The 26,501-nt window shown below is 36.4% G+C and overlaps 2 protein-coding genes across 3 annotated transcripts in view; one reads left to right on the top strand and one right to left on the bottom strand.

Moving 5' to 3' along the window:
• Positions 1–26,501, top strand: part of LOC137392233 (protein pigeon-like) — a 128,770-nt gene that overhangs the window by 57,668 nt on the left and 44,601 nt on the right. For both annotated transcript variants that reach the window (XM_068078894.1, XM_068078893.1), the window contains exons 17-18: positions 17,444–17,589; positions 23,315–23,419. In XM_068078894.1, the coding sequence (XP_067934995.1) occupies positions 17,444–17,589; positions 23,315–23,419 (251 nt within the window). The remainder of the gene's footprint in view (positions 1–17,443; positions 17,590–23,314; positions 23,420–26,501) is intronic.
• On the bottom strand, positions 5,070–9,658 carry LOC137391054 (monocarboxylate transporter 8-like). Its single transcript, XM_068077399.1, has 3 exons — positions 9,313–9,658; positions 7,870–8,013; positions 5,070–6,321 (listed from the first exon to the last, which is right to left on the bottom strand). The coding sequence occupies exons 1-3, from the start codon at positions 9,521–9,523 to the stop codon at positions 5,240–5,242; spliced, it is 1,437 nt and encodes a 478-aa protein (XP_067933500.1). The 5' UTR covers positions 9,524–9,658; the 3' UTR covers positions 5,070–5,239.

The raw sequence follows: 26,501 nt of genomic DNA, 5'->3' as shown, positions 1-26,501 counted from the left end.
CCTAGTGCCAGCCATTTTACTGAAAATTGCTGATATTGCTTGATGATATGTAGCCTATAGGCCCTACAATATTTTTTCAATTTCAAACTCTATCTAGAACATTTTTGTAACATATTTTACTTTGCCAACATTTTAACTAATACAGCTATGCAAAAAGTTGTGAATCTACGATCACTACGAAGCTAAGACAGTCTTCCACAATGTTCCTTACTCTTACAAAACTCTTACTTTCACCATATCAGAGTCACTGATGCTACTTTAATTATCTGTGTAATCACAAAAATCTAAATCTGAATTGGCTATAACGTCATCAACATATGTAATTACTTGTTTTCTAATTCGCGTGGTAGGCCTACTTAGCAAAACTTACACAAAAATTCTTCGTTTTTAGGTTAGTAGTTCTCAAACAAAAGTTTAAAATTTACGACATCGAAATGGTTAATGTTTCAAATTTCATAGAACTACTACCTGTAGCAAACTGTATCTCTGAATAACGGAGAAATTCAAGTTATCCCTGTTTGGTGTGATCTTGATTGAATTGAATTGTTTGAGCAACTACCCTTTGGTGTAATGCACACGACACATCCTTGGACAAATACGATAAAGGTCAAACCAATATTCTAAACAAGGCACTATCCTTGGTCGAGGCTCTGTTCCCGCGTAGGATTGTCACCACACCCTGTGTGAAGCACTGAGAGCTGACCACAACTAGCTGGCATCAGCTAACAACATCATAGGAAGTATTAGTTGTTGTGGATGTGGGAACAAAAGCTGACAATAACTTGTGGTAATTGTGCCCAGTGATAGCGTTGCCCCGAGGACTAGCTGTTATGAGAGACCCTCAACTCCCGTGTCAGCAGGAGGTACTTCCTATCCATCAGATAAGCATTCTACTTGCAAATGCAGGCCTTTCCGAGCATATAAATGATCATTCACACTTTTATTTATTAGCAATAACAAATATATTATATTTAATATATAAATATAATCTTAAATATTTATTTAATATTTAAGATTATATAATATACAAATATTATACAATCTTAAATATTAGTAGAGCATGTTATTGAGTAATCCAAAAGTCATAGGACGACTCGATATTGCAAATAGATGATTTGTGATATACCACAATACTATTATTATATAAACAAAAAAGGATTTGTTATATATCACAATACTATTATTATATAAACAAAAAAGGATTTGTTATATATCACAATACTATTATTATATAAACAAAAAAGGATTTGTTATATTTTTTGTATATTTCAGTTTTAAAAGAAACTTATTTGTGTTAGTGATAATTAGAAACATTTGTTTCATGAAGCCGGTGTGAGTGCAAGGAAGCTGAATGAGCTTATTATAAAACCAAAACGCCCGTACGTTTTGGTCACTCTGAAAATCGCCTGGTGTGGGATAAATCGCCGCTGCACGATTATATCGTTTATGCGATTGGCGATATTTCTTTATATGAAGGCGATTTTTAAATCGTTTATCATAAAAATTGCCGCCAAACAATTAAATTGCCATATCGTTAAGCTCTAAATATGATTGGTTATTCTGGGAATTCTACAATATGCAAATATTTCCGACAATGAAGTTGTCTTCATTTCTGAAGATGATATGAGTTTTATTACATATTTATTGAGTTTTATTGAATGGCTAATAACACTATTGCTTTTGAGATACAGTAATCCCTAGATGTAATCGCGTAACGAACCCAGTTAATCACATGTCCGAATATTCAACCCAGACGAAGTCCCAACTACGTATTACGTATGTGCATTCCCTCCCTACCTTAAAATATACTGGACTGGAATTGAAATATAAACTTAAAGTCAGTCAGTTTAACTTCAATTTACTTACTACTTACTTATTATATAGGAAATTTACTTACTTATTATATAGGAAATTTACTTACTTATTATATAGGAAATTTACTTACTTATTATATAAGAAATTTACTTACTTATTATGCAGAAAATAAATACAAACTGTTTAGAAAGCAGTTTACGTGCTCTGGTGTTAAAATTTGGCTCATACATATACTTTAAAAAATTAGTTTTTACTTTGCGGGTTTTTGATTACCCCGGGGAAGCCCGGTCCCCATTAACTGTGAAATGTGTGGGGTTACTGTATACCACTTTTTTCAACCAAACCTTGAAAAATTGCCGTTTCCATACAAATTTATATGCAGATAATGCATTCTGATGGCTATGAATTATATGGCGTCAAGTGAGAATTATATTCAAGTAGTTTATAGAACTGCGATAAACATTTCCATCACACAATTATTGACACAACTATGGCCTATTAGACTAACAGTGGCCGGTAGTCTTATGATGCAAATGTCAGTTCTCACGTGAACATACTCCCCTCTGATGGTAGGTCAGCTCCTTTATACGCTTGGCTCAAATTGTTATTCCATTCAGATGAAAAACCAGGAAAAGATGGTAGCACAACTCCTTAAGGCTTTGCTTTAGCTTATGTTGTTATAATTACGTAGGTATTCTAGACGCAAGAATCTGAGCGATATTATTGGTCGTTTAATGGCCTGGATTTTGACCGGCCCTTTTAGCAGCAGTCAATAATGTAAATTAATGACAAGGGCAGACAGTGTGACCCACCGGGCGTGTCATTGAATGACCTCACGGCTCGACTGTTTATGTTGAGGGAGAGCTTTGTACCCAGCATTATTTACTCAGTTTTCTTTGTGCTCTGAATAAACAAGCCGTAAATATCTAACCATCTTTTATGGCCGCTACAAAACTTTAGTAGGATGTTTATGGTGTCTTTAAACAGGATTGCAGCTTAACTGTATTTGATAATTTAATTAAAACAAAGATAATCTCAGTCTAGGGTGACTCCGCAGCATCTCGGCATTTCTACGAGGATTTATGCTTTTTGAGGATTGTCTAGCACGGCAGTTACAGTTCTCACGAAAAACCACTTCAAAAGCAGCTAGGAAGTATGCTTTGTTGGAGAAGATACATAATACTACCACAAGTACCTGCAAATTAGCACTGGCTCTGAGAACTTGGCAGGATGAACTGTGGAGAATTTGCTCATGTCGAGCGAAGGAGGTTTGAAAGTTGGAAGTGTTGTTTGCGAATTATTGATCAAAAACTCTGATGATATTAAAATAGGTTTTTTTATTATAGCAGGAGTAATGATTGAAAGACCACTTCTCATTGGCCAGTTGGTATGTTTGGGACTAGAATCAAATCTTGACTTTCAAAGTTAATCAGTCCCAATATTTCCTCTGTATGTTGAAGCTGTTGTTAATAATAAGAGTAGGCCTACAGGTTATTTCAGTTAATTCATCTCATAGCCCATAAAACTAGAGTACTAGACAATGAATATTTCTGGTAATTACATATTGCATTAAAACAGATGCATTATATGAACTATATACAAATACTAGCTGTGCCTTCGGCGTTGTCTGGGTATTAAAAATCAGTTTATAAACAATGGGAAGTAATCAGAGTTGCTAACCACTTGCTATTAGCCTGGCGCATTGCCAATGGAAAATGGTATTAAAATCGGCTTATTAACAATGAGAAGTAATGAGAGTTGCTTTCCACTTGCTATTAGCCTGGCGCATTGCCAATAAAAAATTCCAATAAGCTTGCTAATACGCAGTAAGCTCCTAATGCTAAGCTCCTAATGACGTACGCCATTATGTTGCTGTCAGCATTGTCCAGCTACAGCTATTCTAATAATAGCTATAGCTGGACATATTAAAGGATAGACAAACTTTGAGAAATATATATAGATGTACAAACATATAAACCATGTACATAAACTGAATGTAGAAAAACTAAATTGTATGGAAAAAAGGTGCTTTAATAATAATTAAAAAAATTGTATTGTCACATCTCATTTACATTGAAGGAAAGTAAATTGAAGTGTAGCATTGGGGATACAGCGCTACGTTTCAACTCACCGCACTTCATGAGCTGATGTGTCGTCCTGATAAAGCTGCTAATTAAACTTCATAAGTTAACATAATTATTTATGTACAGTTTGGTTTTTATAGTTTTTTTTTGTTTTTGTTTGAAGTAATCACTGCCAGCCTTGCCACTTTCTTGCCCATGACTAACAGACTTCATAAAGAATTTATAAAAAATGGTTTGTTCGTGTTTTGCTTCTTCTCCTAATTACTAACAGATCATTGGCTTTTTATACCTCCCGCCACTTGCACTAGTTTTCCTGGGGTCAGGATTTTTAATCTGAATGTTCCGTGGGATGATACAATTTTAAACATGGTCGCTGCACGTTGCATTTATCATAATTACAGCGGCTTGCACAAAGGAGTCTATAGATTCAACTCTTGATAGAATTGCAACTGATAGACAGCACATTTATCATCAGCCAATATATCGGGTACATCTAATTCTTTACTTTTTGAAATGGAGTCGGAAGAGTTATAATATTATAATATATTATAACATATTATAATTGTTATAATATATTATATAATATATTATAACAATTATTATGTATATTACTGTTGCAATATTATAATATATTATAATATTGCAACAGTAATTTGAATGTGTAGTTGGGGTAAGACATTTATAATAGCTCAGTGAACCATGGACAGATGGAAACCTGACTACGCATGACTAATAAATGTAATCTATACTTTAAAATCAACAATTTCTATTAAATCTGTTAATCATGCTTATTGGATGAACTAGTTTCTTAATTTAAAATCCAAAAACTTCTGTTTCTAAAAATTCCAAATTCTTTTTCTTGCTATAAATACGTGTCCAGTGTTATGGTTCAAACAGTATCTGCACCATAACACCTGCAGGAGTGTTATGGTGCTGCAGGTAGTCTGGGAATTACAGACAAGTGCTAGCATGTTCCATGGTAAGAATCAAGCTCGCCTAATCACAAGCCTGCAAAAAGCTGTTTTACAGTGTTGCTGATACAATCAGCACACCCTCCATCCAGTGACACGCCAACACAATGCAAGTTAATTGCTTTTGTAATTATTAAGTGAGAAATGATTCAGGCGAGCCAGGCGGCAGAGGTAACAATGACCATAATCTTAACCGACATTAAGTGTTGGGTAACAGTTTGTTTTTATAAAATAATGTTGTTCTCGCTATAATGCATGCGCAACAACAGTGTAAATAAAAGCACTATAAAATCCACCATACTTTAAAAAAGTTCACTGGCCAATTTAACTGGTATTAGCACAGGCCAATTGAATACTAAATACGTGTGTCTAAAGGGCGCTCTGTTCAGCATCGCTTTTCTCGTATGCTTCATTCGTGAAAGTCTCGGCAGTCGCACCGTCGGCCATCGTAATCTCGAGCTTTTCTGTTCCGACACCTTCTATTGAGCTCTGCGCATCTCCATCTTCTTCCGTTCCTATACTCTTCTTGTCAGAGATTTGTGATGCCTCGGTGTCAGAAGGTGTTGCATCCTCGAGCTTGTTCTCTGGTCTGTGTGCCCAGGTAGACTTCCGAATGATTCCAGCAAGTATGTAGATAAGTCCACCAAGCACACTATTACATCCGAGATAATAGAACCCAGCGTCTTGTCCAAATTTATCTTGTATCAGTCCCGCAGTAAATGGTGCTAAGAATCCTGCTATGCCACCAACTGCCTCGTGGAACCCAAATGCGTATACAACGTCTTTCTCTGGGTACAGATGGTGGCAGACACATGTAATGTTTCCAACCATAATAGCTTCCATGAAGCCTAACACCCCAGCAGCTACATAGAATGAATACTCATTTCTATAGGCACCAATCACAAAGCAGACAACTCCAATAAGTAGGTTAAATACTATTTGAAGAATGTAATGGTTAAGTTTGACCTTGAGTAGAAGTAAGGTGAGGCCGATAGCCCCAGTCAGCTGCATGGCACCATTGATCGTCTGCACTGTGGTCGCTATGCTAGTGCTTGCTGTATTGTGCTCAATGTACGTGAACAGGATGACTGCTACGCCTGTCAGTTCAGCGTTCCATAGGTAGCCATTCAAAAGGTGGAAAGGGACGATGTATCGCTTAAGAGGATGAGTGTAGGCCTTGAACAGCGCGACTGCCGAGTCTGGTCTGGCTTTTGGAAGTTGTTCTTTATAAGCGATTGGTGCAGATATGGAGATGGCGTAAAAGATCACGGTGTAGAGCATCGTCTCTTTGTAGTTTGTTACTTTAAAAATGCTAGTTATGATGTAAGGGAAAACAGCTCGTCCAATGCCGTAGCCGACACCCGTTGCCATGTAGGCCATTTTCTGGCGTTTCTTGAAGTAGTGCGGCACTATCTTTATCGAAGCTGTCCAAAGGAGACTCACTCCATAACCTGTCATGACAAATAACTTACTCCGTTATTGTGCTGTGTAAGCATTAGTATTGTTACCCATTCAGACATTCTACCCCATAGAAATATCTATTCATTGCTTATGCAACATCGAGGTATATGCGGCAATGTGGCATTGAAACCGTCAATGTGACTATTGAATGCAGTGAATTCATGCCAATGAACGTTTCTGCGCTTGGCCTATTCCAATATGCTTAAACACAACTCAAATATTGCCTTAGGTTTTGATGAAGTATGTACAGAAGGTACTCCTATAACATAAACCTCCTATAACATAAATTCAGGATAACGTAAAGAATTTCTGAGAAGTTTTTGTTTCGTACTACGTAAAAAATTCCATATAACGTGGAGTATCAACGCGTCGAGTTCTTCAATTTGATTTGAATGATAACCTATCTCGCCACTCTTGTGAATGAAAAAATGACGTGTGTATAGCGTTATATCTATTGTATATATACAGCTTGCGTGACATTCTAGTTCCTCGTGATAGATCGTCAAATGTGTCGACTAAATAGAGAATATGTAGCTGCGCAACTGTTCATTAATACTTAAAGGCGATCGATTGATGCAGGTGTTACAGCGTCGGTCTACCAATCTTAATGTCACAAGTTGGAGTATCGTTGAAAGTTATCTTGTATTCTAACCTTGACCATTGGATACAGATAAACGATGAACAGGCAGTACCACACTTTTTATAAAAAAAATATTTTTCATTTTGCTTTATTGTAGGCGTATAAAATATTTGTTATTTGTTTACTTTGCCGAATAGGCTTTGCCTTTTAGAAAAATAAGCAAATTATTGTAAATTAACGTCGAAGATGTGTGCTCCCCATCAACCTATTGTAAAAATTACAGCAATCGTAGTCTATAAAACTAGCGAAGTTGAGCAGAAACGTTGTCGATGAAACCAATAATACTGCAGTTACGGTACAGCCTACAAATTATAAAGTTGAGTCTATTGTTTCCTTTTTGTTGCCAAAGAGGTGAGTTTGGAAAGATCTTGGAACGGTTTAGGCAATTTACGTGTATGTTACTGTTCGTATAACATAAAATCCCTATAAGATAAATGTTCCTGGAACGGATTATTTACGTTATAGAAACGCCTCTGTATATATGAGAAAGGTGCAGGTCCACGTTATCTGGCACTCTAATACTCGCAGTTTGCTAAAACTAATGATAGTAAGATGAATATGGTTCCCTTTGAAATTTAACGGTTGAAAATTTACCAGTAAATCTGGCCGAGTTGCATCCTGGGCATAAACTGCCTTGAAGCTACAAAATTACACCCTTTTTTTAACACCTTTTGGAACTTATCATTTCTTTACCTTTCTAGTAGCAACTAAAATGGTGATCTATAACACAAACATCAAACTAACTTCTTGATTTATTCAATGAATAAATATTGTGGGTAATATTTCAATAGAATATCAAGCTGTTAATGATTGGCTAGAAATATGTGGCATGTCTATTGGACGTAGCTAGCTCAGGCTATAATATTGCCTGGACATTAAGCTAACCAAAGATACCTACCTCCACAAAGCGCAAAGCCGAGCAGCAGGTGCCAGAGTTGTGAGACGAAGGCGGAGGAGAAAACTCCTATTATGGCGCAAGCGGAGCCGATGCCGGCGCAGACTCTGAGGTTGACATTGGACACAAGTATAGTGTTAATGGGCACTGTAACAGACACCCGTAGTCATCAGACAGGTCGGATAGAGAGCCATGAGTGCACAAAGACAATTGAAAGATAACACACAAAGGAGCAATTTTCCAGGCTATTGAAATGTTATAATTGCAATAATCACCTCTGTTCAGTTGGTACAACAAGATTCTGTTAACGCCTTAGCAAGCAAACTGCTATAGTTATTAGGGGAGGGATGTGTTGTCTTTGAGAGTTATCCTATCATGTACCATTATTCAATATTTAACAGGAACTGTACACATACCATTGCCATTCATGTTGTAGATTGAGTCATAAATACTCGATTTTGTCTATGTTGTCTTACTTTAGGTGTGTATAAAATGCTAGCACTGTTGGGTAGCTTATGGGAGAGGTCGATAGTTCTTGGACTGCTCGGTAAATTCATACAAGGGACAGTAGTGAAGAAAAATTGAAGCCTCAAACTGTGTTTAACTCCAAAAATTGGATACCCCATACTATGTATTTTTGCTAGTTAGCTTAGGGCCTGCTTGAAAACTAGCATTTCTAACTAGGGTTACTCATTGGAGGTAGCGTTTACATTTCAGTCATTTTCAGGTGCAGCACTTAGTGGTACAACTACATGGGTGGTTCATAACTGCGAGCGCTGAAATTAGCTTTTTACGAACAACTAAATATAAAGCATTAAAATTAAACTTTTATATAATTCCTAGTAAACAATATATTTTAACCATGATTTCATAAAATGATGCGACACAATATAGCCAGGAATAGCTACAATTTTTCATAAGTTCATCAGCGGTTTCCTTTCTTATCCCACTATTTTTATCCACTTAAATAAGGCATGCTTCTAACAGGTGTCCTGATAGGCTAGGCATGCTTTAACAGGTTTTTTGATAGGCTAGACACGCTTCAACAGGTGTCCAGATAGGCTATTTTTAGGAAGGAATTTGTGAATCCATGTAGATGGTGAATTAACTGACTTCGCAAAGCTGCCTTAATTGAACACACTAAGAAATATCATAAGTGGAATAGTTAAATTGTCTATAGGTGCCATTATTATACAGTAGTTGGTCGATGGATGTATATGGAAAGCCCGGCAACTCACTGCCAATTTAGAAAGCTCAACTAATGAATTTTACCTTCCATAATTTTTGATCATAAAATGCAAAATTATATGTTAAAGAACAAAATTACATAATCGATTTGCTACACCACATTCCACTTCTAAAGGTTTAGTAATTCATGAAAGCTATTTTGCTAAATAGCAATTTTGATACGAATATTAAATTAATAGGCTACAATATTGCACAGACCTGTGAAGAGAAATATTCCAAGCATAACCGAGCCGACGAGGTTGGCCTGTGATTGTGGAATGCCAAGTAGGATCGGGTATTCATATGTCATAACACCAAGAATGGTATACATAAGTCCGACCATCGTACTATTTGCCACTATGACAAAAAAGATGACCCATGAGTACGGTCCATCTTTTCTAAAGAATCCAGACGTCTCTCCTTCTGCCATAACTGTGTATTTTTCTGTGTATCTCTCGGTCCTTACTATTCTCCAAGTCGGTAGGTATGCAAAAGGTTTCAAAGTGGCAGAGGTTTTGCAAATCCACCGGTTTCCTGTTGGAATGCGACTCCTTACTGGACACGTGCTCTGCGCATGCTGGCAAACAGCTGATGTGGGCGGAGTTAAGCCTCCTAATGGAATTGTTGAACTCTCCGTAGCCAGTATTGATCTGATGGCTTTTGTTCTAAGTCATTGTTCGACCTTGCTTATAGGGGATTGGCTACCCTGATATTTGCTGTTCATTTACCGCATTACCTCTACTTTCTGCTCACGAACTTCTAACATGTTTTTAGTAAAGGTTTAAAAGTTGTAAAATACTAGCGTAATTTGAAATGCATTTTAATTAAAAAACATTTTCACGGTAAAGTTTCGAACAAGCAAATTATGACTGATTACAGAACAACACTCAAAAATGGTTGTGACAATTGATTGCTTGAGAGAAAATATAACCACTATAGCATTTGCATTCTATCGCATAGACGTTACCTTGCGTACTCTATTCTTCCTCATCCCCTTTTTTATTTCAGCTTTCAATACTAGATTGTAGTGTATCCCATCTCCACACGCTACTGTAGTTTTACTTTCAAAAATGTGTTTAATAAAGAGAAATAACTGTACCAGTTGACATTTCTCACTGTATACAAGCTGTCAAAGTATCAAAAACTAGATTTTTCAGGTAGTTATGGTAGATATAACTGATTATCTTTGAAGCATGAAAAAGTGGATTTTTCAGGAGGTTATGGTAGATATAGCTGATTGGTTACATAAGCAAAGCATATAAAGATCGCTCAATTTTTATTTTAGCACTTCGCTAGATTTGACCTACAACTGGCCCTCCACAAATACTGTGTCCTTAGGTCTCATTTACATCTAGACACAAGTTACCACTTTTTATTGCACTGGCACTGAGCTTTATAGAATCAATTTAAGGTAGTCACTGCTTCAGTACAGTGGCCGCCGTTCCAGGCCAATTTGTCCGCTCTGATATATGACAGCCATTGTCTCATTGCAACTATGGTTTGTATTAATATTTTCAACTGAATTCTTAAATTATAGTTTGTATTTTAGGAAAACAAAAACAGATGGGCTAATTGTTGAAGATGTCTGTTTTTCTAATGTCTTTAGGCAGGAACTATTGCCGTACTCAGTCCTCAAAGGGCTGCCTACTCTATCAGTTTCACAGAAATATTTATCCCGTAATCAGCGGTCAGAATAATGTGAATTGTAAAAAGAGAGGATCGTATGAAATCAGTAGTACTACATTTAAAAAAATTATGTAGTAGTGGTGGTAGATGTAAGATATTAACGAGCATGAAGGTGAACCGGGGCTACAACAATAAACATACAATGTACAAACGTGTGACTTGTGTAGTCTGGCTGTAGTAACATATACTGATCGTTATCTGGTACATATTTGGGGCACTCCTGGGTGCTTTGGTTACTCGTTCATTGTCTGTCATTTACAAACAATGATGAAGACCGCTGTCTTTTGTTTGTATTCAACTGTCCAGACTGCTGAACAGTTGAATACAAACAGACAAACTAGACAGCTACATGTACTGAATGATTGGTGATACAGGTCAAAATCTAGATATATGGTTTCTGATTTACTTGAAGAGATAATAGGAACACACTAGACAAGGCTTTGGCTCTTTAAAGTCGGAATTCATTTTTAAAACAGTTTCAAAAGTCGACATGACCATATTTAATCTTTCATAACTTGAGAAGTAAGTGGTATTTCGTTAAGCTTAAGGTTGCATATTATTCAGCATAAAATCTCCTTCCTAATCATATATGAAATAGCTAGCTTTACTAAATTCGTCTATTCCATAATAATGGGGAAAAAATGGTATAGAAAAACAGTTTCTAAATCACTACTAAAATGCTGGAGATTATTGGCTATAAGAACAAAAAATAATGCGACACATGTTTTGTGGCCTCTTATGTTAGCCATGTACTTCATAGTGAGCACTGAAATCGTGTCATCATAGTAGCTTTATTATTTTGCACTACAGAGGACATGTTTCCATCAAGCACTACGAGGAGTTATGAGTAGGATTGTAGAAGTTGTGTGATGGATGTTCTTTTGTAATCTTTAAAGCTTTAACTGGGGAGGTTCTTCGTGAGTTTGTACAAAATAAGTGTTGACTTGGGCTACTTTTAAGCAATTTGAAAGAATCGTTTGTAGACCCAGTACTTACTGAGAAATTTCCGAAACCAAAGGCGCCTGTAAAAGCGGTAATTGGGTAAGGGGAATTTACCAGTCAGATCAGTTGATCACCAACTTTGCTAAAACGCTTTGTATTAGTTGCAGTAGAATCTGGAATTCCCGGAGATTTCGCATAATAGAATTCATGTCAAGTGTGTTACCCGTTTCATAGCAATAAGAAAAATTTTACCGGATACTTGGCTCTGAAAAATAATAAAACTACTTAATTTGCCTAAGAAATTATTTAGCAACTGTTAGTAGTTGCCATGCAACAAACAACTGAACAGCACAATGCCAGAAAGCCACATGATGCAGCTTGCCGACTTTAAATAGTTAATAGGCCTAGCGAGTGCAATCCTCTTCAGAGTTTGTAGAAATCGTCAGCCCACGCTGGTCTACAAATTGAATAATGCATATTAGTGCATAAACAATTGCATCCTTCAGTTCCCACTTTGACTCAGCTAGGTAGTTCAGTACAACACACGATTGGCAAGATTTGGTATATAGAGAATTTCCCATTGTACCTTATTACATTGACACACTACGTTTCCCATTGTACCTTATTACATTGACACACTACGTTTCCCATTGTACCTTGTTACATTGACACACTACGTTTCCCATTGTACCTTGTTACATTGACACACTACGTTTCCCATTGTACCTTGTTACATTGACACACTACGTTTCCCATTGTACCTTGTTACATTGACACACTACGTTTCCCATTGTACCTTGTTACATTGACACACTAGTTCCCATTGTACCTTGTTAGATTGACACACTACGTTTCCCATTGTACCTTGTTACATTGACACACTACGTTTCCCATTGTACCTTGTTACATTGACACACTACGTTTCCCATTGTACCTTGTTACATTGACACACTACGTTTCCCATTGTACCTTGTTACATTGACACACTACGCTTCCCATTGTACCTTGTTACATTGACACACTACGTTTCCCATTGTACCTTGTTACATTGACGCACTACGTTTCCCATTGTACCTTGTTACATTGACACACTACGTTTCCCATTGTACCTTGTTACATTGACACACTACGTTTCCCATTGTACCTTGTTACATTGACACACTACGTTTCCCATTGTACCTTGTTACATTGACACACTACGTTTCCCATTGTACCTTGTTACATTGACACACTACGTTTCCCATTGTACCTTGTTACATTGACACACTACGTTTCCCATTGTACCTTGTTACATTGACACACTACGTTTCCCATTGTACCTTGTTACATTGACACACTACGTTTCCACGACGCGGATCATACGGATTTGAAGTTATGCTCACGTTGAATTACTAGATGACCAGAGTTGTGGATCAACATGGGTGCTTTGTTAAAAAAGATAAGAATTTCTATACCAGAGGCGATCGCAACCCATTCGAAACTGCTCAAATTAAAATAAAAACAAATAAAGTGTGGAACATGTTTGAAATGGAATAGCTTGCGCGGCATTGTCTGGCACATCAGTCGCAAGTGCCGTCCCCATCTTGCAAGCATACGGTATACCATAACGATTTGCTAATAACAAAACTTGTTTGACTTGCGGATTTTTTCCATTTCTATCTTGCGGATCAAACTTACGGATTAGCAGCATCATGGAAACTCCGAAGCACTGCGCATCATGGAAACATAGTGATTCACTGCACTTGGTCTTAGCTGCACTCGCTGTACTCTCTGCACCTCTCCCTATCAGTGCACTATTCTGCCTATTATATAATAACATTAGCTGTTAGAGAGGTTCCGTTATCTGCCTTGTTAGGAAGATAATCACATCACTGCAATAGGCTATCTTATAAAGGTTGTCCCTCTTGGCCACGGGGAAGAAAACAGATCTGCTAAACAAAAGTAACAGCAGGTTTTGGTATTATCCATTCACCATAGCCGTTTATTGAAATTAATTATAATTTTGCTGAAATGTTTGTCACATTGGTGACCAGCGCTGAGCAGGCCACAGGATATCTATTATCTACCACATTGGCCACACCGAAATCGCTAAACCTCTCATGGTTTCCTAAATAGATTTAAATCTGCCGCTTTGGGAACTTGAGAGCTTTCGCTCAGCAAAGGCTGTCCGACACATTGAGAATGTTCCCAGCTTCTATTTAGTCAGACCGCTGGCTCCTTGACCTTGAGGTTAGAGGCTCTCGAGCTGAAGTTAGAACAATGGCAGAGAAAGGATGCGTTTGATCACTAAAGTTCGCAACAATAGCCTCTCAACTGCGTAACCAGTAAATAATCACTATGTCTCCACGATGCACAGTGCTTCGGAGTTGCACCCTCTCCGAATCATGGAAACAGCGTCTTCGCACTGAAATCACACCGCACTGATCAGTGCGAAGCCAGTGCAAATTCGCAGCAAGGAAACAGCAATTGCGCAGTGGCTGCGCATAACTCTCATGCCGTGGAGACGGATTCTTCGAGGGCCATAAACCAGTACAAATGTTATCCCGCTAATCTTGTTTTTTTATTCTTCCGATCTTCTTTCAACTAAATTTAATTGTGGTCTGCGCCCATGAGGATGATGAGGTGATTACTTTCCTAGACTTTGTTATCGGTGCCAACACTTTTCGAAAAATAGGTGGCAAGTCCTAAATTAACGTTTAAATAATATATTACTTAAAAGTACTTATTGAAGATATATTACTTTGTAAAAATTGTGTTAAGGTTTGTAAAACCTTGTGAATGTGTATTGTAAATAAAAGTATAATGATGACAGAAGCATAAAAAGACCGTTTCTGACGTTCGGTATCCATGATCGATTCAATTTCTCCATCAAGTGATTCGATTTATACAATTTCTCTTCTCTGGCTAATTTGCTGAAAACCACTGTGCAGCATGGAAACGTACAATCCCCTCGACTTCGGAGGGGGCTGCATGGCAGTACTGCGCACCATGGAAACAGTGAATGAAAAAGGAATTAAAACGTACAAAGATTTTTTACCTACACATACTCTCGGGAATAGAAACTCTCACTCTATAACTAGCTCTGGTGATAAACTCCTCTGTCATTCTGTCTTATAAATGTTCACCATATCGACTCCTGGCAGCGATGACCTTCCCATTGCTGGTTCCTAGTTGGCTTACAGGAACTACTGCTCTTGATGCAGCTGATATCCATTTTGGGGTATTTAAATCATATACAAAGTGTTTTTTCATTTTTCATGCTCTTCGCACACACTCCCTCTCTACAACAGTAAGTTTCTATGCTAGCTTGTAAGATAAATGAATGGCTGTGTCTTGTCTCCACCTACACGCCAAATGGGCTGCTGCAGGAAGACAGTAATAGCGGCCATCTTGTAAACTAGCTTCTTCATACTGCCACTCTCTGAGAGATCTCAAATGCATTTTCTAGACTTACTAGTTCAGGTACCTCATGCCAATCGAAAAGCTTTTCTAAATATTCCTAAGCTGCTTATGAAAGAATGAGACCACTGCCTGAGCTTGTTAGGTTAGCCGCTAATATTGAGATTCATGCTGGCTGTTTCCTACGTGGCATGTGGTTTGACCTTACGTCGGCGTATACCACCGGAGATGAGACTTGAGCAACGGCCTCTGTATCCTTGTGATGCCGGACCTAAAATGTAGACTATCTCATGTGCTTCCAGTACAGACGCTGCTATCTACGCTTTCATCTCTGGCATTCTAAGCGCCCTACAACATCGCGAGGTTAAAGGTTTTGGTTTAAACCGATTTCAAAGCTTTCAAAAATTCTGTGAAAGGCAAGTTGACGTACGGGTGTGGTATCTAGGCTGTGTAAAAGCTAGGTTGTGGTTTGCTAGCAGATTGCTGCTGATGATGCAAGCTTATAGGATGATATCAACATTAGAAATGCACTCGAGTAATGTGTAGGATGACTTCATGTGAATCACCGCATGAGAACGCATTGACTCCTGGAATATGCATTCAATGCCTTATACAAACTTACATCTCACGCTAGAATAGACATCTTGAGAATACAGTTGCATGTTTAGAAGAAGTTTGAAAAAGTTACATTAGTGAAGGATTCAGGATATTTCTTAATCCTAAAGTAATCTTTAGCTACTGTTTTGAAAATTTCGATTTTGAAACATTTTTTTGAAAAATTCTTGAATTTGGTTTAAGCAATTGAAATATTATGTAATTTAATTGCTCAAACTATTAAGCAAATATTATATACCTTTCAAGAACGACGCTTTAGTTTTTGTCCAAGAAGGTTTTTCTCTTTAATAACTGCAGTAGCCTGCTAAATAAGTACAGCAAAACTCGGATAACTCAAACTTCACGGGACCGAACGAAAGTGTTCGAGTTATCAGAGCGTTCAAGTTACCAGAGCACTGTCGCAAGTGAATGTATTTATTAGTAGATACATGTACATATACAAACTATATATAAATCAAAAGCATAAATGGCTTGTTGCAAATTAAATGCTTCTAATGTAAAGTTTAAATAAATTTTGTCAGAAATTATAGGAGATTTTTCTATCACTTGAGATTTGTTTGTTGTTTTATGTGATGTGGCTGCCAGGACGTTTTCAGATTAAAATGGCAAAACTTGATCGCCGTTGAAATGCTCAGAAAAAAGACATCTTTTGCTTTTGAGCGTTTTAACCAAGATCAATTTTGCCGATTTTTCTTTCAGTTTATCCGAAGGCTACCTCGCTTTTCCTTGCCTTCGAAGGATCATCGCTAAGCGGATGTTTGGTGAAATTTGATTTTTTGCAAACCTTTAGAAAAGTCGTTAACAAAAATATTTTGCCGATGATGGTAATAATGACGCCTATGAACTACTAAAAGTTGAAGTTTATCTCTATGGCTTGAAATAAAGTGATATTCTAAAGCGATAGCAACTGTCTCGGTGGCCGTTGGGCAAAAAACTGTTCGAGTTAACGAAGTTAAGGTCGAGTTATCTAAAGCAATTTATCAGTGCGTGGGAACGGACTAAAAAACCGTTCGAGTTAACCATGTGTTCGAGCTATCCGAGGGTGAGTTATCCGAGTTTGACTGTATATGCTATAATATTTCGTGTTTAAATTTGCTGTATCTGTAGTTATTCTTGCTCTTAGTAATGTATTGATTATCACTTCTATTCCATGGTAATTTTCTCTAAAAAATTAAATTATCTATTCTCACCACGCTAAAATAAGAATACATTTACAAATGACCATGTCATGCTGTATATCATTATACTTCCAGTGCTCTACGTTTGGGTTTTGAGTTTTCTGACAAGTGCAAGCAGGCTATTGTTTTTAGCTTTAACAGGTATATTAACATCGGTGAATGTTAGAGAAGACATTTTATAGGAATACATAGCGATTCGTTTAATTTGCTCTTCAACTCACAATCTACGAAGTCATCCTAATAGATACTGCAGATTACACATAGCAATAAAACAAACGTACATTATTATATAAAACTGAGAGAAATCATCCATATTTGCACGTAATATGCATCCTGCTGAACTGTTCACGCTCACTCTCCGCTGTTATCTATTATCAACGGAACACTATCAGGGAATAATAAAATATTAAACCGCTATTCAATTTGCTGGTAATAGATAAAGGAAATTCCCTTTAACTCAATGTAGCTTGGAAGGCGCTCTTGAATTTGAACTTTTGTAACAATTAACAAAGCAGATTATTGCGTTGTAGGGGTCAGGTGGAAAGGAAGGTGCTGTTAGTATTCACATCGAAGACTGGCCTCTGAAAATGCTCCTCTCCAATGATACAAGCATAGGGAAGGAGTGTGACTTCTTTGTCTTTCTCAATCTCGTTCAGACAAAGAGAGCTATTAAAAGGTGAAAAATATAATAAAACTATATCAAGCCTTGTGGTCTACTTGCGCAGCAGCAGCAGCAGCAGCAGCAGCAGCAGCAGCGTCTCTTTGTGCAGGATTCAACTTTTTGAAATCTTAAACACTGGCTTGACAAATATCTTCATGGAAGCTGATTGGTAACCTAGTAACATGAATTAGTAGCTTCCGTCTGTCGCTCCACACGCGCCTCTTGGGTTTTGAAAGTAGGCTCTTATAATTAAGTATATTCTCAGACTACAGCTTGTTGTAAGTACAACAAGTCTTTGTAATGCTAAAAATAGATGGTTGACAAATTCAAGGGAGATAAACCCTAACAGGCCCACTATATTGCATTTGCAACCATAGTGGATGCTGTTAGTGTTTTCATTCCTTAATCTACATCATTGTTAAGACTGGCATAGTCGAAAATAACATAGTTGAACTTTCATAAGTATATACTAGAAATTCCACTGTCATACAGCCCACGACCGAAGTGATATTGGAAAAAAAGAAAGGGTACTGATGGTTGAGAAATGCAATATTAGCAGTCAAATGGCACTGCAGTGCAATAGGATAACTGCAATGGTAGCTGGAATGTACTGGGTGTGGGTGTTATAATATACAGCAAATAGCAATAATGAAAGGAAAAGATTATACGTTTATATCTCTCCCCTGCAATAGGAGAAATGCAATAATGGCCAATATTAGAAGTAAAATGCACTGATATTATTAGAATAACCAATATTATTAACATAGTAATAATATAAAACCAATGCACAATTTTGTTTACATTTCAAAACGTCATAGCTAACAATATCACGAAGTTGTGATATTTATATAGATTTTTAGAAATTCTGTACTATGTAGTCATTGTTCTGTAGTCATCCAAACTTATAATTAGTTATTGTAATAATCTCATAAGAACCGTTAGAAAAAATATCGTCGTCATTTTCTTTACTTACACTGCATTGGACATCAGTTAGAATGCCAAAGTACTCCAAATTGTCTAAAATGTCAGTTACTTTTAAATCGGCAAAAATGAAACGATTTCAGTACTCCTAACTTAATTACAGAAACCTTCGGCAATTCGACAATGCTATAGACTGGTGAAACGTGCACGTTATTTTTTTCGTGAAATGCGCACGACTTAATCGTTCTATTCTCTGTCGCTCGGCGTTTTAATTTCCGGTCTTAACTTTGATAAAAGTGAGGCTTAGCAAGTTTTAATAACGATTTTCGGCCAAATAAATCTGTCTATTTATGTATAATCCGATCAGATGGGTTAGTTTTAGGAATTTGCGGTAACCTTTCAAAGGTTTGGTAACATATTTAAATAGATTTATATGCGTTTTGTATCATTATTATACTTAAACGACTTTACTGAAAAATAGTGAAATTTGTTGATAGGATTTCGTTACAAGGGTTTGGTGACGGCCATTGACGGATAATTTTTCAGGAGTTGTGTGCACATGTGCATTTATCATAAATTTCCCAAACCAATCGCTTTGCTCGTGTTTGGTCGTGGGATTATATTTAAGGATTTGAAAGTTAAATAATTAAATAAACATGCGAATAACGATTTTTAAACGATATTGATAGACTTCCAATTTGATCATTTAATAAAATATATTTTGCGAAATTTTAGAAAACAGAATGTTATGAATTCACATATTAGAACAATAATATGCGTGTATTTGTGTTGAATTTTTGCCGACTTGCCTTAGAATGCATTTATTTTTCACAAGCACACCAATAAATTAAAGTAAACCACAATATTATTATAAATCAAAAGGTGTGATCACCAACAGAACATTACTATCTCAGCTCATGTCATCATGATGAAGTAGAAAAAATCTTAAATATTTAAAATTAATTTCACAATGTTTGTTGGTTTGACTTCGGATGTAATAACTTTCATTTTTAGAGCTATAACATGCAGTCAAACCTCTTACAATCACCTCTACGCAGAAATTGTTTTATATATGAATGGAAAATTTGACAAAATGTTAGTCTCAGTAGTTATAGTAATTTCTAACACACAATGACCTACATTTCTCAGAACTACAGTTTTGTAAAAAAAGAATGATAAATAATAAAAATAATATATATAAATAATAAAATATATATATAAGTTAAGTTTATTAAAACTATATATAGTGGAAGTTAGAGAACGTTACACCACATATTTCACCAGATTCATGCATTGCCGAACCTTTACATCCATCCGTACATTCATGTCTCTAAATAAAAATAAAAATGAAAACCAATTTTTTTAAAATACAATTTTCCTAATTTTGATATATGAATTAGGTTTTTACATAGTTTGTTTAATATATTTGTTGTATCGCTGTATGTAATTAAAGTATTTATTGTCATTATTAGACTTTAGAATGAGTTAACCAAAATACAATGTTATTTTATAAGAGTATTTGCTCCAACATGTGACTGTTTCAACGTACACAAAGCTAAGACCAGAACAGATGAAATTTGTATTTAAAAAGATGACATTTGACTGTATAAAAAAAGGTATCTACAGGATGTTAGAACAGGCGTATAGGAATGGATGCAAATAAAATTGCTCATTTACGATATTAAATAGTTTGTATGTATAAAACATGAGAATACTCCTTCAAGGTTTGCCAGCTGTTGCTGAACAGCCGACAATGCGATTAAACTAGTTTGGGCTGGAATTCACTGTTTCTAATGGTATTAGCTTCTGAAGTTTAAACAACTTCAAACATTTTTTCTTCTAGTACAAAATGATATAAAAATAACTTTTTGTATTTGTCACTATAAACAAAATTGTATAATCTTTGCTCGTTTCTTTGATTTTTGAAATGTTAGCATGTAGTCATCCAAGTTTTAGGGAAATTAAAATGGATGTATGGGTTTAGGTAAGTCATGAGTAAACGAAGGTAATACTAATGGGTCTAATAGGTCAGTGAAAGGATAATCAGGTCAGATGTAAATCTATATTGCCTGCATAGTATAGCATTTATATATCAGTTATTGCCAATCATTTTAGAAGACATTTTTTGACGGTTTATTGTGAGGCGTAGTTGTGAGGCTTCTAAAATATTACTAGATTATTCAGCAACCCAACAGCTTCTATATATTCAGAAAAATTATCCTTAGCCAATAAGGTTTCTTGGTTTGCTCCTTCAACTAGGCAGGCTGTCACTACTTTGTATTTTATCAGACTTATTGTTATAAGAGATTTGCACAACTGCGTGTGTATCTTGTTACACGTAGCACATTTCCTTTGTACACTTATTTCTATTCGTTATTCCTGTTAATGTGGCATTCTTAGATCATTTGTTACAAGGAAAGGAAACTCTTAACAGATTGTGGACGCGCTACCCAGTTGCTTTGCATTACCATCTTCCTTGCACTAGGGATATGCAAATAGTGCAGGATGTGTATGCTAACACAGTAAATATACTATTTTAACAACATTGAGTTTTGCCTACTGATTTAGCTGGTCACAGAATTCCATTTTTGTAATATTACTCTTTATGGATTTTTCATAACTGCATCTGTGTGTCTTCAGGTCATTAGTTTCAGGTAACTGTCCTGCAAGAGGCTTGTATCCTGAGAAGCCTTTCATGGCCAGTGAAGCTATATAATTATAGTTATTCTTATCATATAATGTTGTAACACGCTTATCTATGCATCGTTATCCATAGCTGTTTGTGATTAATTTAGTTGATTTGCTTTGACCTCTTATCAATAATTGACCTCTCCATAATACTAGCTAAGTATAATAGGCTACATATATTATTAAATGTATACATTTGCAAAGGAGACAAACCTGGAATCTCAATATCAACGTACACACAAACACAAATGTTCACACCCAAATCTTATTAAGTTGTTTTATCCTAAATCGTTGCTGATAAATGGTGAAAACTCATCAAGGGCTCTTTCAGGTTCCTTACTCTTAAAGGTTTTATCTTTCAGGTTCCTTACTCGTAAAGGTTTTATCTTTCAGGTTCCTTACTCGTAAAGGTTTTATCTTTCAGTTTCCTTACTCATAAGGGTTTTATCTTTCAGTTTCCTTACTCGTAAAGGTTTTATCTTTCAGGTTCCTTACGCGTAAAGGTTTTATCTTTCAGGTTCCTTACTTGTAAAGGTTTTATCTTTCAGGTTCCTTACTCGTAAAGGTTTTATCTTTCAGTTTCCTTACTCATAAGGGTTTTATCTTTCAGTTTCCTTACTCGTAAAGGTTTTATCTTTCAGGTTCCTTACTCGTAAAGGTTTTATCTTTCAGTTTCCTTACTCGTAAAGGTTTTATCTTTCAGGTTCCTTACTCGTAAAGGTTTTATCTTTCAGGTTCCTTACTCGTAAAGGTTTTATCTTTCAGGTTCCTTACTTGTAAAGGTTTTATCTTTCAGGTTCCTTACTCTTAAAGGTTTTATTTTTCAGGTTCCTTAATCGTAAAGGTTTTATCGTTCAGGTTCCTTACTCTTAAAGGTTTTATCTTTCAGTTTCCTTACTCGTAAAGGTTTTATCTTTCAGTTTCCTTACTCTTAAAGGTTTTATCTTTCAGTTTCCTTACTCATAAAGGTTTTATCTTTCAGTTTCCTTACTCGTAAAGGTTTTATCTTTCAGTTTCCTTACTCTTAAAGGTTTTATCTTTCAGTTTCCTTACTCATAAAGGTTTTATCTTTCAGGTTCCTTTTGCGTAAAGGTTTTATCTTTCAGGTTCCTTACTTGTAAAGGTTTTATCTTTCAGGTTCCTTACTCGTAAAGGTTTTATCTTTCAGTTTCCTTACTCATAAGGGTTTTATCTTTCAGTTTCCTTACTCATAAAGGTTTTATCTTTCAGGTTCCTTACTCGTAAAGGTTTTATCTTTCAGTTTCCTTACTCGTAAAGGTTTTATCTTTCAGTTTCCTTACTCGTAAAGGTTTTATCTTTCAGGTTCCTTACGCGTAAAGGTTTTATCTTTCAGGTTCCTTACTTGTAAAGGTTTTATCTTTCAGGTTCCTTACTCTTAAAGGTTTTATTTTTCAGGTTCCTTAATCGTAAAGGTTTTATCGTTCAGGTTCCTTACTCTTAAAGGTTTTATCTTTCAGTTTCCTTACTCGTAAAGGTTTTATCTTTCAGTTTCCTTACTCTTAAAGGTTTTATCTTTCAGTTTCCTTACTCATAAAGGTTTTATCTTTCAGGTTCCTTACTCGTAAAGGTTTTATCTTTCAGGTTCCTTACTCGTAAAGGTTTTATCTTTCAGTTTCCTTACTCGTAAAGGTTTTATCTTTCAGGTTCCTTACTCGTAAAGGTTTTATCTTTCAGGTTCCTTACTCTTAAAGGTTTTGTCTTTGAAGGAAATGTGGTACGATATTTATATTGAGTAGGCATTATTTTGGAGCTATGGGATTTTCAAGTAATTTCACCAATATTGTAATAACGTTCGTCAGAGTGTCGACAGTGGTAATAAATCCATGCCCATCCGGGATGTCCTGTCAGCTGGTAGTATACAAACGATGACTTGCTACGACAGTTGCTTGCTTACCCTCATCGAGGCTATCAAAATATTTGAAAATAAGTTGATTATTTTTTTGAATTCTGTCAATGGCGCAAATATCTGAGCGGCGTCATTAACAATTTTTTTGTAATTCATTTAGGGTACACGTATGGGATCATGAAGCGTCTTTAAACGTGTGTTCTAAGGTTATATCTTTACTGATCCTGCCAATCTTGGTGTCAGACTATAGCATGTTCTTGGCAGGTTCAACGTGGCGAATGTTACCCGAAAGCTGGCTGAGAAGCATGTTCCAATATCAAGAGAAAGAGCTTCTTCTAGCCTTAAAGACAAGCTATTCAGCCTAGTCAGGTAGGGCGAGTTGTCAGATTTATCGGGGAAGGAGCTGCGCAGAGGACTAGTTTATTGTTAGGTCTAAAATGAGTAGAGCCAGTCAGTAGGCGGTGTCCGGCTGTTCTGTTTAAGCAGCGTGATTATAAGTTCTGAGCTAAATTTGCTTTTTTATTCGTATAACTAGTCTCGCTCTAAGAGTTGTGTCTGTCCTCTCTATCTGAAGGCACGGTTGGAGATTGGAAAATAAGACTGCATCTTACGGGATTAGAACTCGCGTGACTCAGCTTAGTAGACCAGCACTCTAATACCTAGGCCAATCGACCGCTTCACCACCTTCTGGAGTAATTGTACCGGGTATTAGTACATATAATAGTTTGAGTGAAACAAATAAAACTACATAATTTGGTGGGAATTGCGTTGATTGAAGGACAGTTTGCTTTAAAGAACAGTTACAGTATTTGAAGTCTTTGCTTTGAGTTGTTGAGAGAGCACAACTCTACATTTCAAACTTTGCCTTGACAAATTGTATTTAAAGTTTTACCGTAATCAGGTCATGTTGTTGTAGCAAACATAGGAGTTATTGTAATATTCTCTTTAAGGCATTATGTAATTAGGTTCTGCTCTTTATTCCTTCATGCTATCAGGGCACCTGCATTAGATGTAATGCGGTTCACTTGACCTATGGCCATATGGACGATTAGCCGCTAAGTCCTACACCCAGATAATTCTGCCTGTGACACCTGTGGCACAATAATCTCATGTGACACCTGACTATCCCTGGCATCACAACATTATTCAGTGCTTTGACTAGCCTCTGGTTTGTGCACATACCTGTCTTGCGTAGATGAACTTTCCTTACAATGAAATACACGCAAGTCATGTCATATGACATTGATGAGCGCATCAACATGGTGCTAATCTATAGGCTATGCATTGTGAAACACTTTTTGGCACCAGCAATGCTTAAAGATAGGCTTACACAACATTTTAGTAGATTTTATCAGGAAGTATCGGTATTTTTCTATCATTTGCGATTGTTTTTGATGTTTGAGGTGATCCGACTGCCAGGATGCCTTCAAGATTAAAATAGACCAAATTTGATCATGGTTAAAATGCTCGGATCAAGCGAAAGTGCGATTATGATGGCTATAGTTGCAGAGAGACTGACAGAATAGTGACTCGTAATGCTGCAAATTGAACACAATAGCCGATAGCAACAATAGCAACTAGTGATGTCATTTCTGCGCATATTTTTCTTCAGCATGTTTCAACTGTGATCAAGTTTTGTTGATTTTAACCTGGAAACATCCTGGCAGTCAGATACCTTCAAACATCAAAAACAGTCGCAGATGTTAGAAAAATCCAATAGTTTCTGATAAAATATACTAAAATTTTGTGTTCAAAAGTTCATCTTTAATTGTAGAGCCTTAGCAAGCTTGCACTATATATGTCATTCATCAGTTTGCACTATATATGTCATTCACCAGTTTGCACTATATATGTCATTCACCAGTTTGCACTATATATTTCATTCACCAGTTTGCACTATATATGTCATTCACCAGTTTGCACTATATATGTCATTGACCAGTTTGCACTATATATGTCATTCACCAGTTTGCACTATATATGTCATTCACCAGGTTGCACTATATATGTCATTGACCAGTTTGCACTATATATGTCATTCACAAGTTTGCACTATATATGTCATTCACCAGTTTGCACTATATATGTCATTCACCAGCTTGCACTATATATGTCATTCACCAGTTTGCACTATATATGTCATTCACCAGTTTGCACTATATATGTCATTCACCAGTTTGCACTATATATGTCATTCACCAGCTTGCACTATATATGTCATTCACCAGTTTGCACTATATATGTCATTCACCAGTTTGCACTATATATGTCATTCACCAGTTTGCACTATATACATCATTCGCATAATTTATGACTTACTATAATAGTTGTCGGATATACTCCCTTCTTTTTAGTTTGTTCATTGCTCTTCGTTCCGTTCATTCATTCTTTCATTCCATACTGTACTTAGATTTTATAAGAGTCATTGTTTCGTAGCATCAGTCAAGCTACAAAACATCGAACATATAAAATGATATTTTTCCCACAGCAGATTTCCTTTAAAGATTGACTTACAACAAAATTCACATTACAGTTATTTGGTATCAAAAGATTCACCATGTCTTACTCTGTTGTGTTGTAGGTGCAAAATATGTGGAAATGTGATTACAAGCTCTTAAAAGCTCAAAAACGAAAAGCCCCCTTAGATTGGAATCTGTTTATTTCTCTGACATTGTCATTACAGTTTGGTTATCGTCTTGTCACGTGATGTTCTCATGTGAATTGAAAGGCTAATGGTGCGTTTACACTGGCCGATTTTGTTACCGATTTTGTCGTGCACAGACAAATTTGATGAGTCGGTGTCGGTAGGTGTGAACAGAAAAATCGGTGTCGGCACCGATCTGAAAGTCGGTGTCGGAGCTACCCAGCAGTGCCCGGTTGCACCGACAAGTCGGACGCTCATCAGCCAATCAGAAGCTAGGAGCCTCTAGTTAAATGAGCCTAGGCTTTAATGACAGTGCTAAGTTTATGAAACGAAAGGGCTAGGTTTAATGAGAGGCTAGAAGACTGTTATTAAAATTTCCCTCGTTCTCTTTTTAATAGTGAACCAGCATGGCTAGCAACGATGTGAACGCGAGAGTACCAAAAAATCAAGTTTTTTTCTTTAATTTAATTAAAAGTGAATAGCCAGTTGTACGACTACTACTAGTTCTACTACTAGTACTACTGTAAATACCACTGTAAAGAAATTTGCCGGTCCTTACTTGGCACGATTTAGATTATGTCATACAGAAATACATTGCGTGTAATTTCATTCAATGTTTTATTAGCGAAGGAAATTCACTAGCTGAGGAGCGTACGGCCATTTGCTCTGTCTACTAAGTGAGCGTTGCTCCCTTATATACAATAAAATTGCCCGTTCCGGCTAACGGGACCGAGTGAGAACACCGGCTAGCAATGTTTAAATGGCCAATAATTAGGCCCGCTAGTGCGTTGATATGACAACATAAAC

This window comes from Watersipora subatra, chromosome 3, assembly GCF_963576615.1.
Source record: "Watersipora subatra chromosome 3, tzWatSuba1.1, whole genome shotgun sequence".
NCBI classification, from domain to species: Eukaryota; Metazoa; Bryozoa; class Gymnolaemata; order Cheilostomatida; family Watersiporidae; genus Watersipora; species Watersipora subatra.
The sequence above is the reverse complement of the archived record's forward strand: the minus strand, read 5'-3'. Positions and strand labels throughout refer to the sequence as shown.

Coding starts and splice junctions, on each gene's coding strand:
- LOC137391054 (XM_068077399.1), bottom strand. CDS start 9,523: ATGGCAGAAGGAGAGACGTCTGGATTCTTTAGAAAAGATGGACCGTAC. Junction 8,014..9,312: donor TGGAATATTTCTCTTCACAG/GTCTGTGCAATA, acceptor TGTCTGTTACAG/TGCCCATTAACACTATACTT. Junction 6,322..7,869: donor CGGCTTTGCGCTTTGTGGAG/GTAGGTATCTTT, acceptor TTGTCATGACAG/GTTATGGAGTGAGTCTCCTT.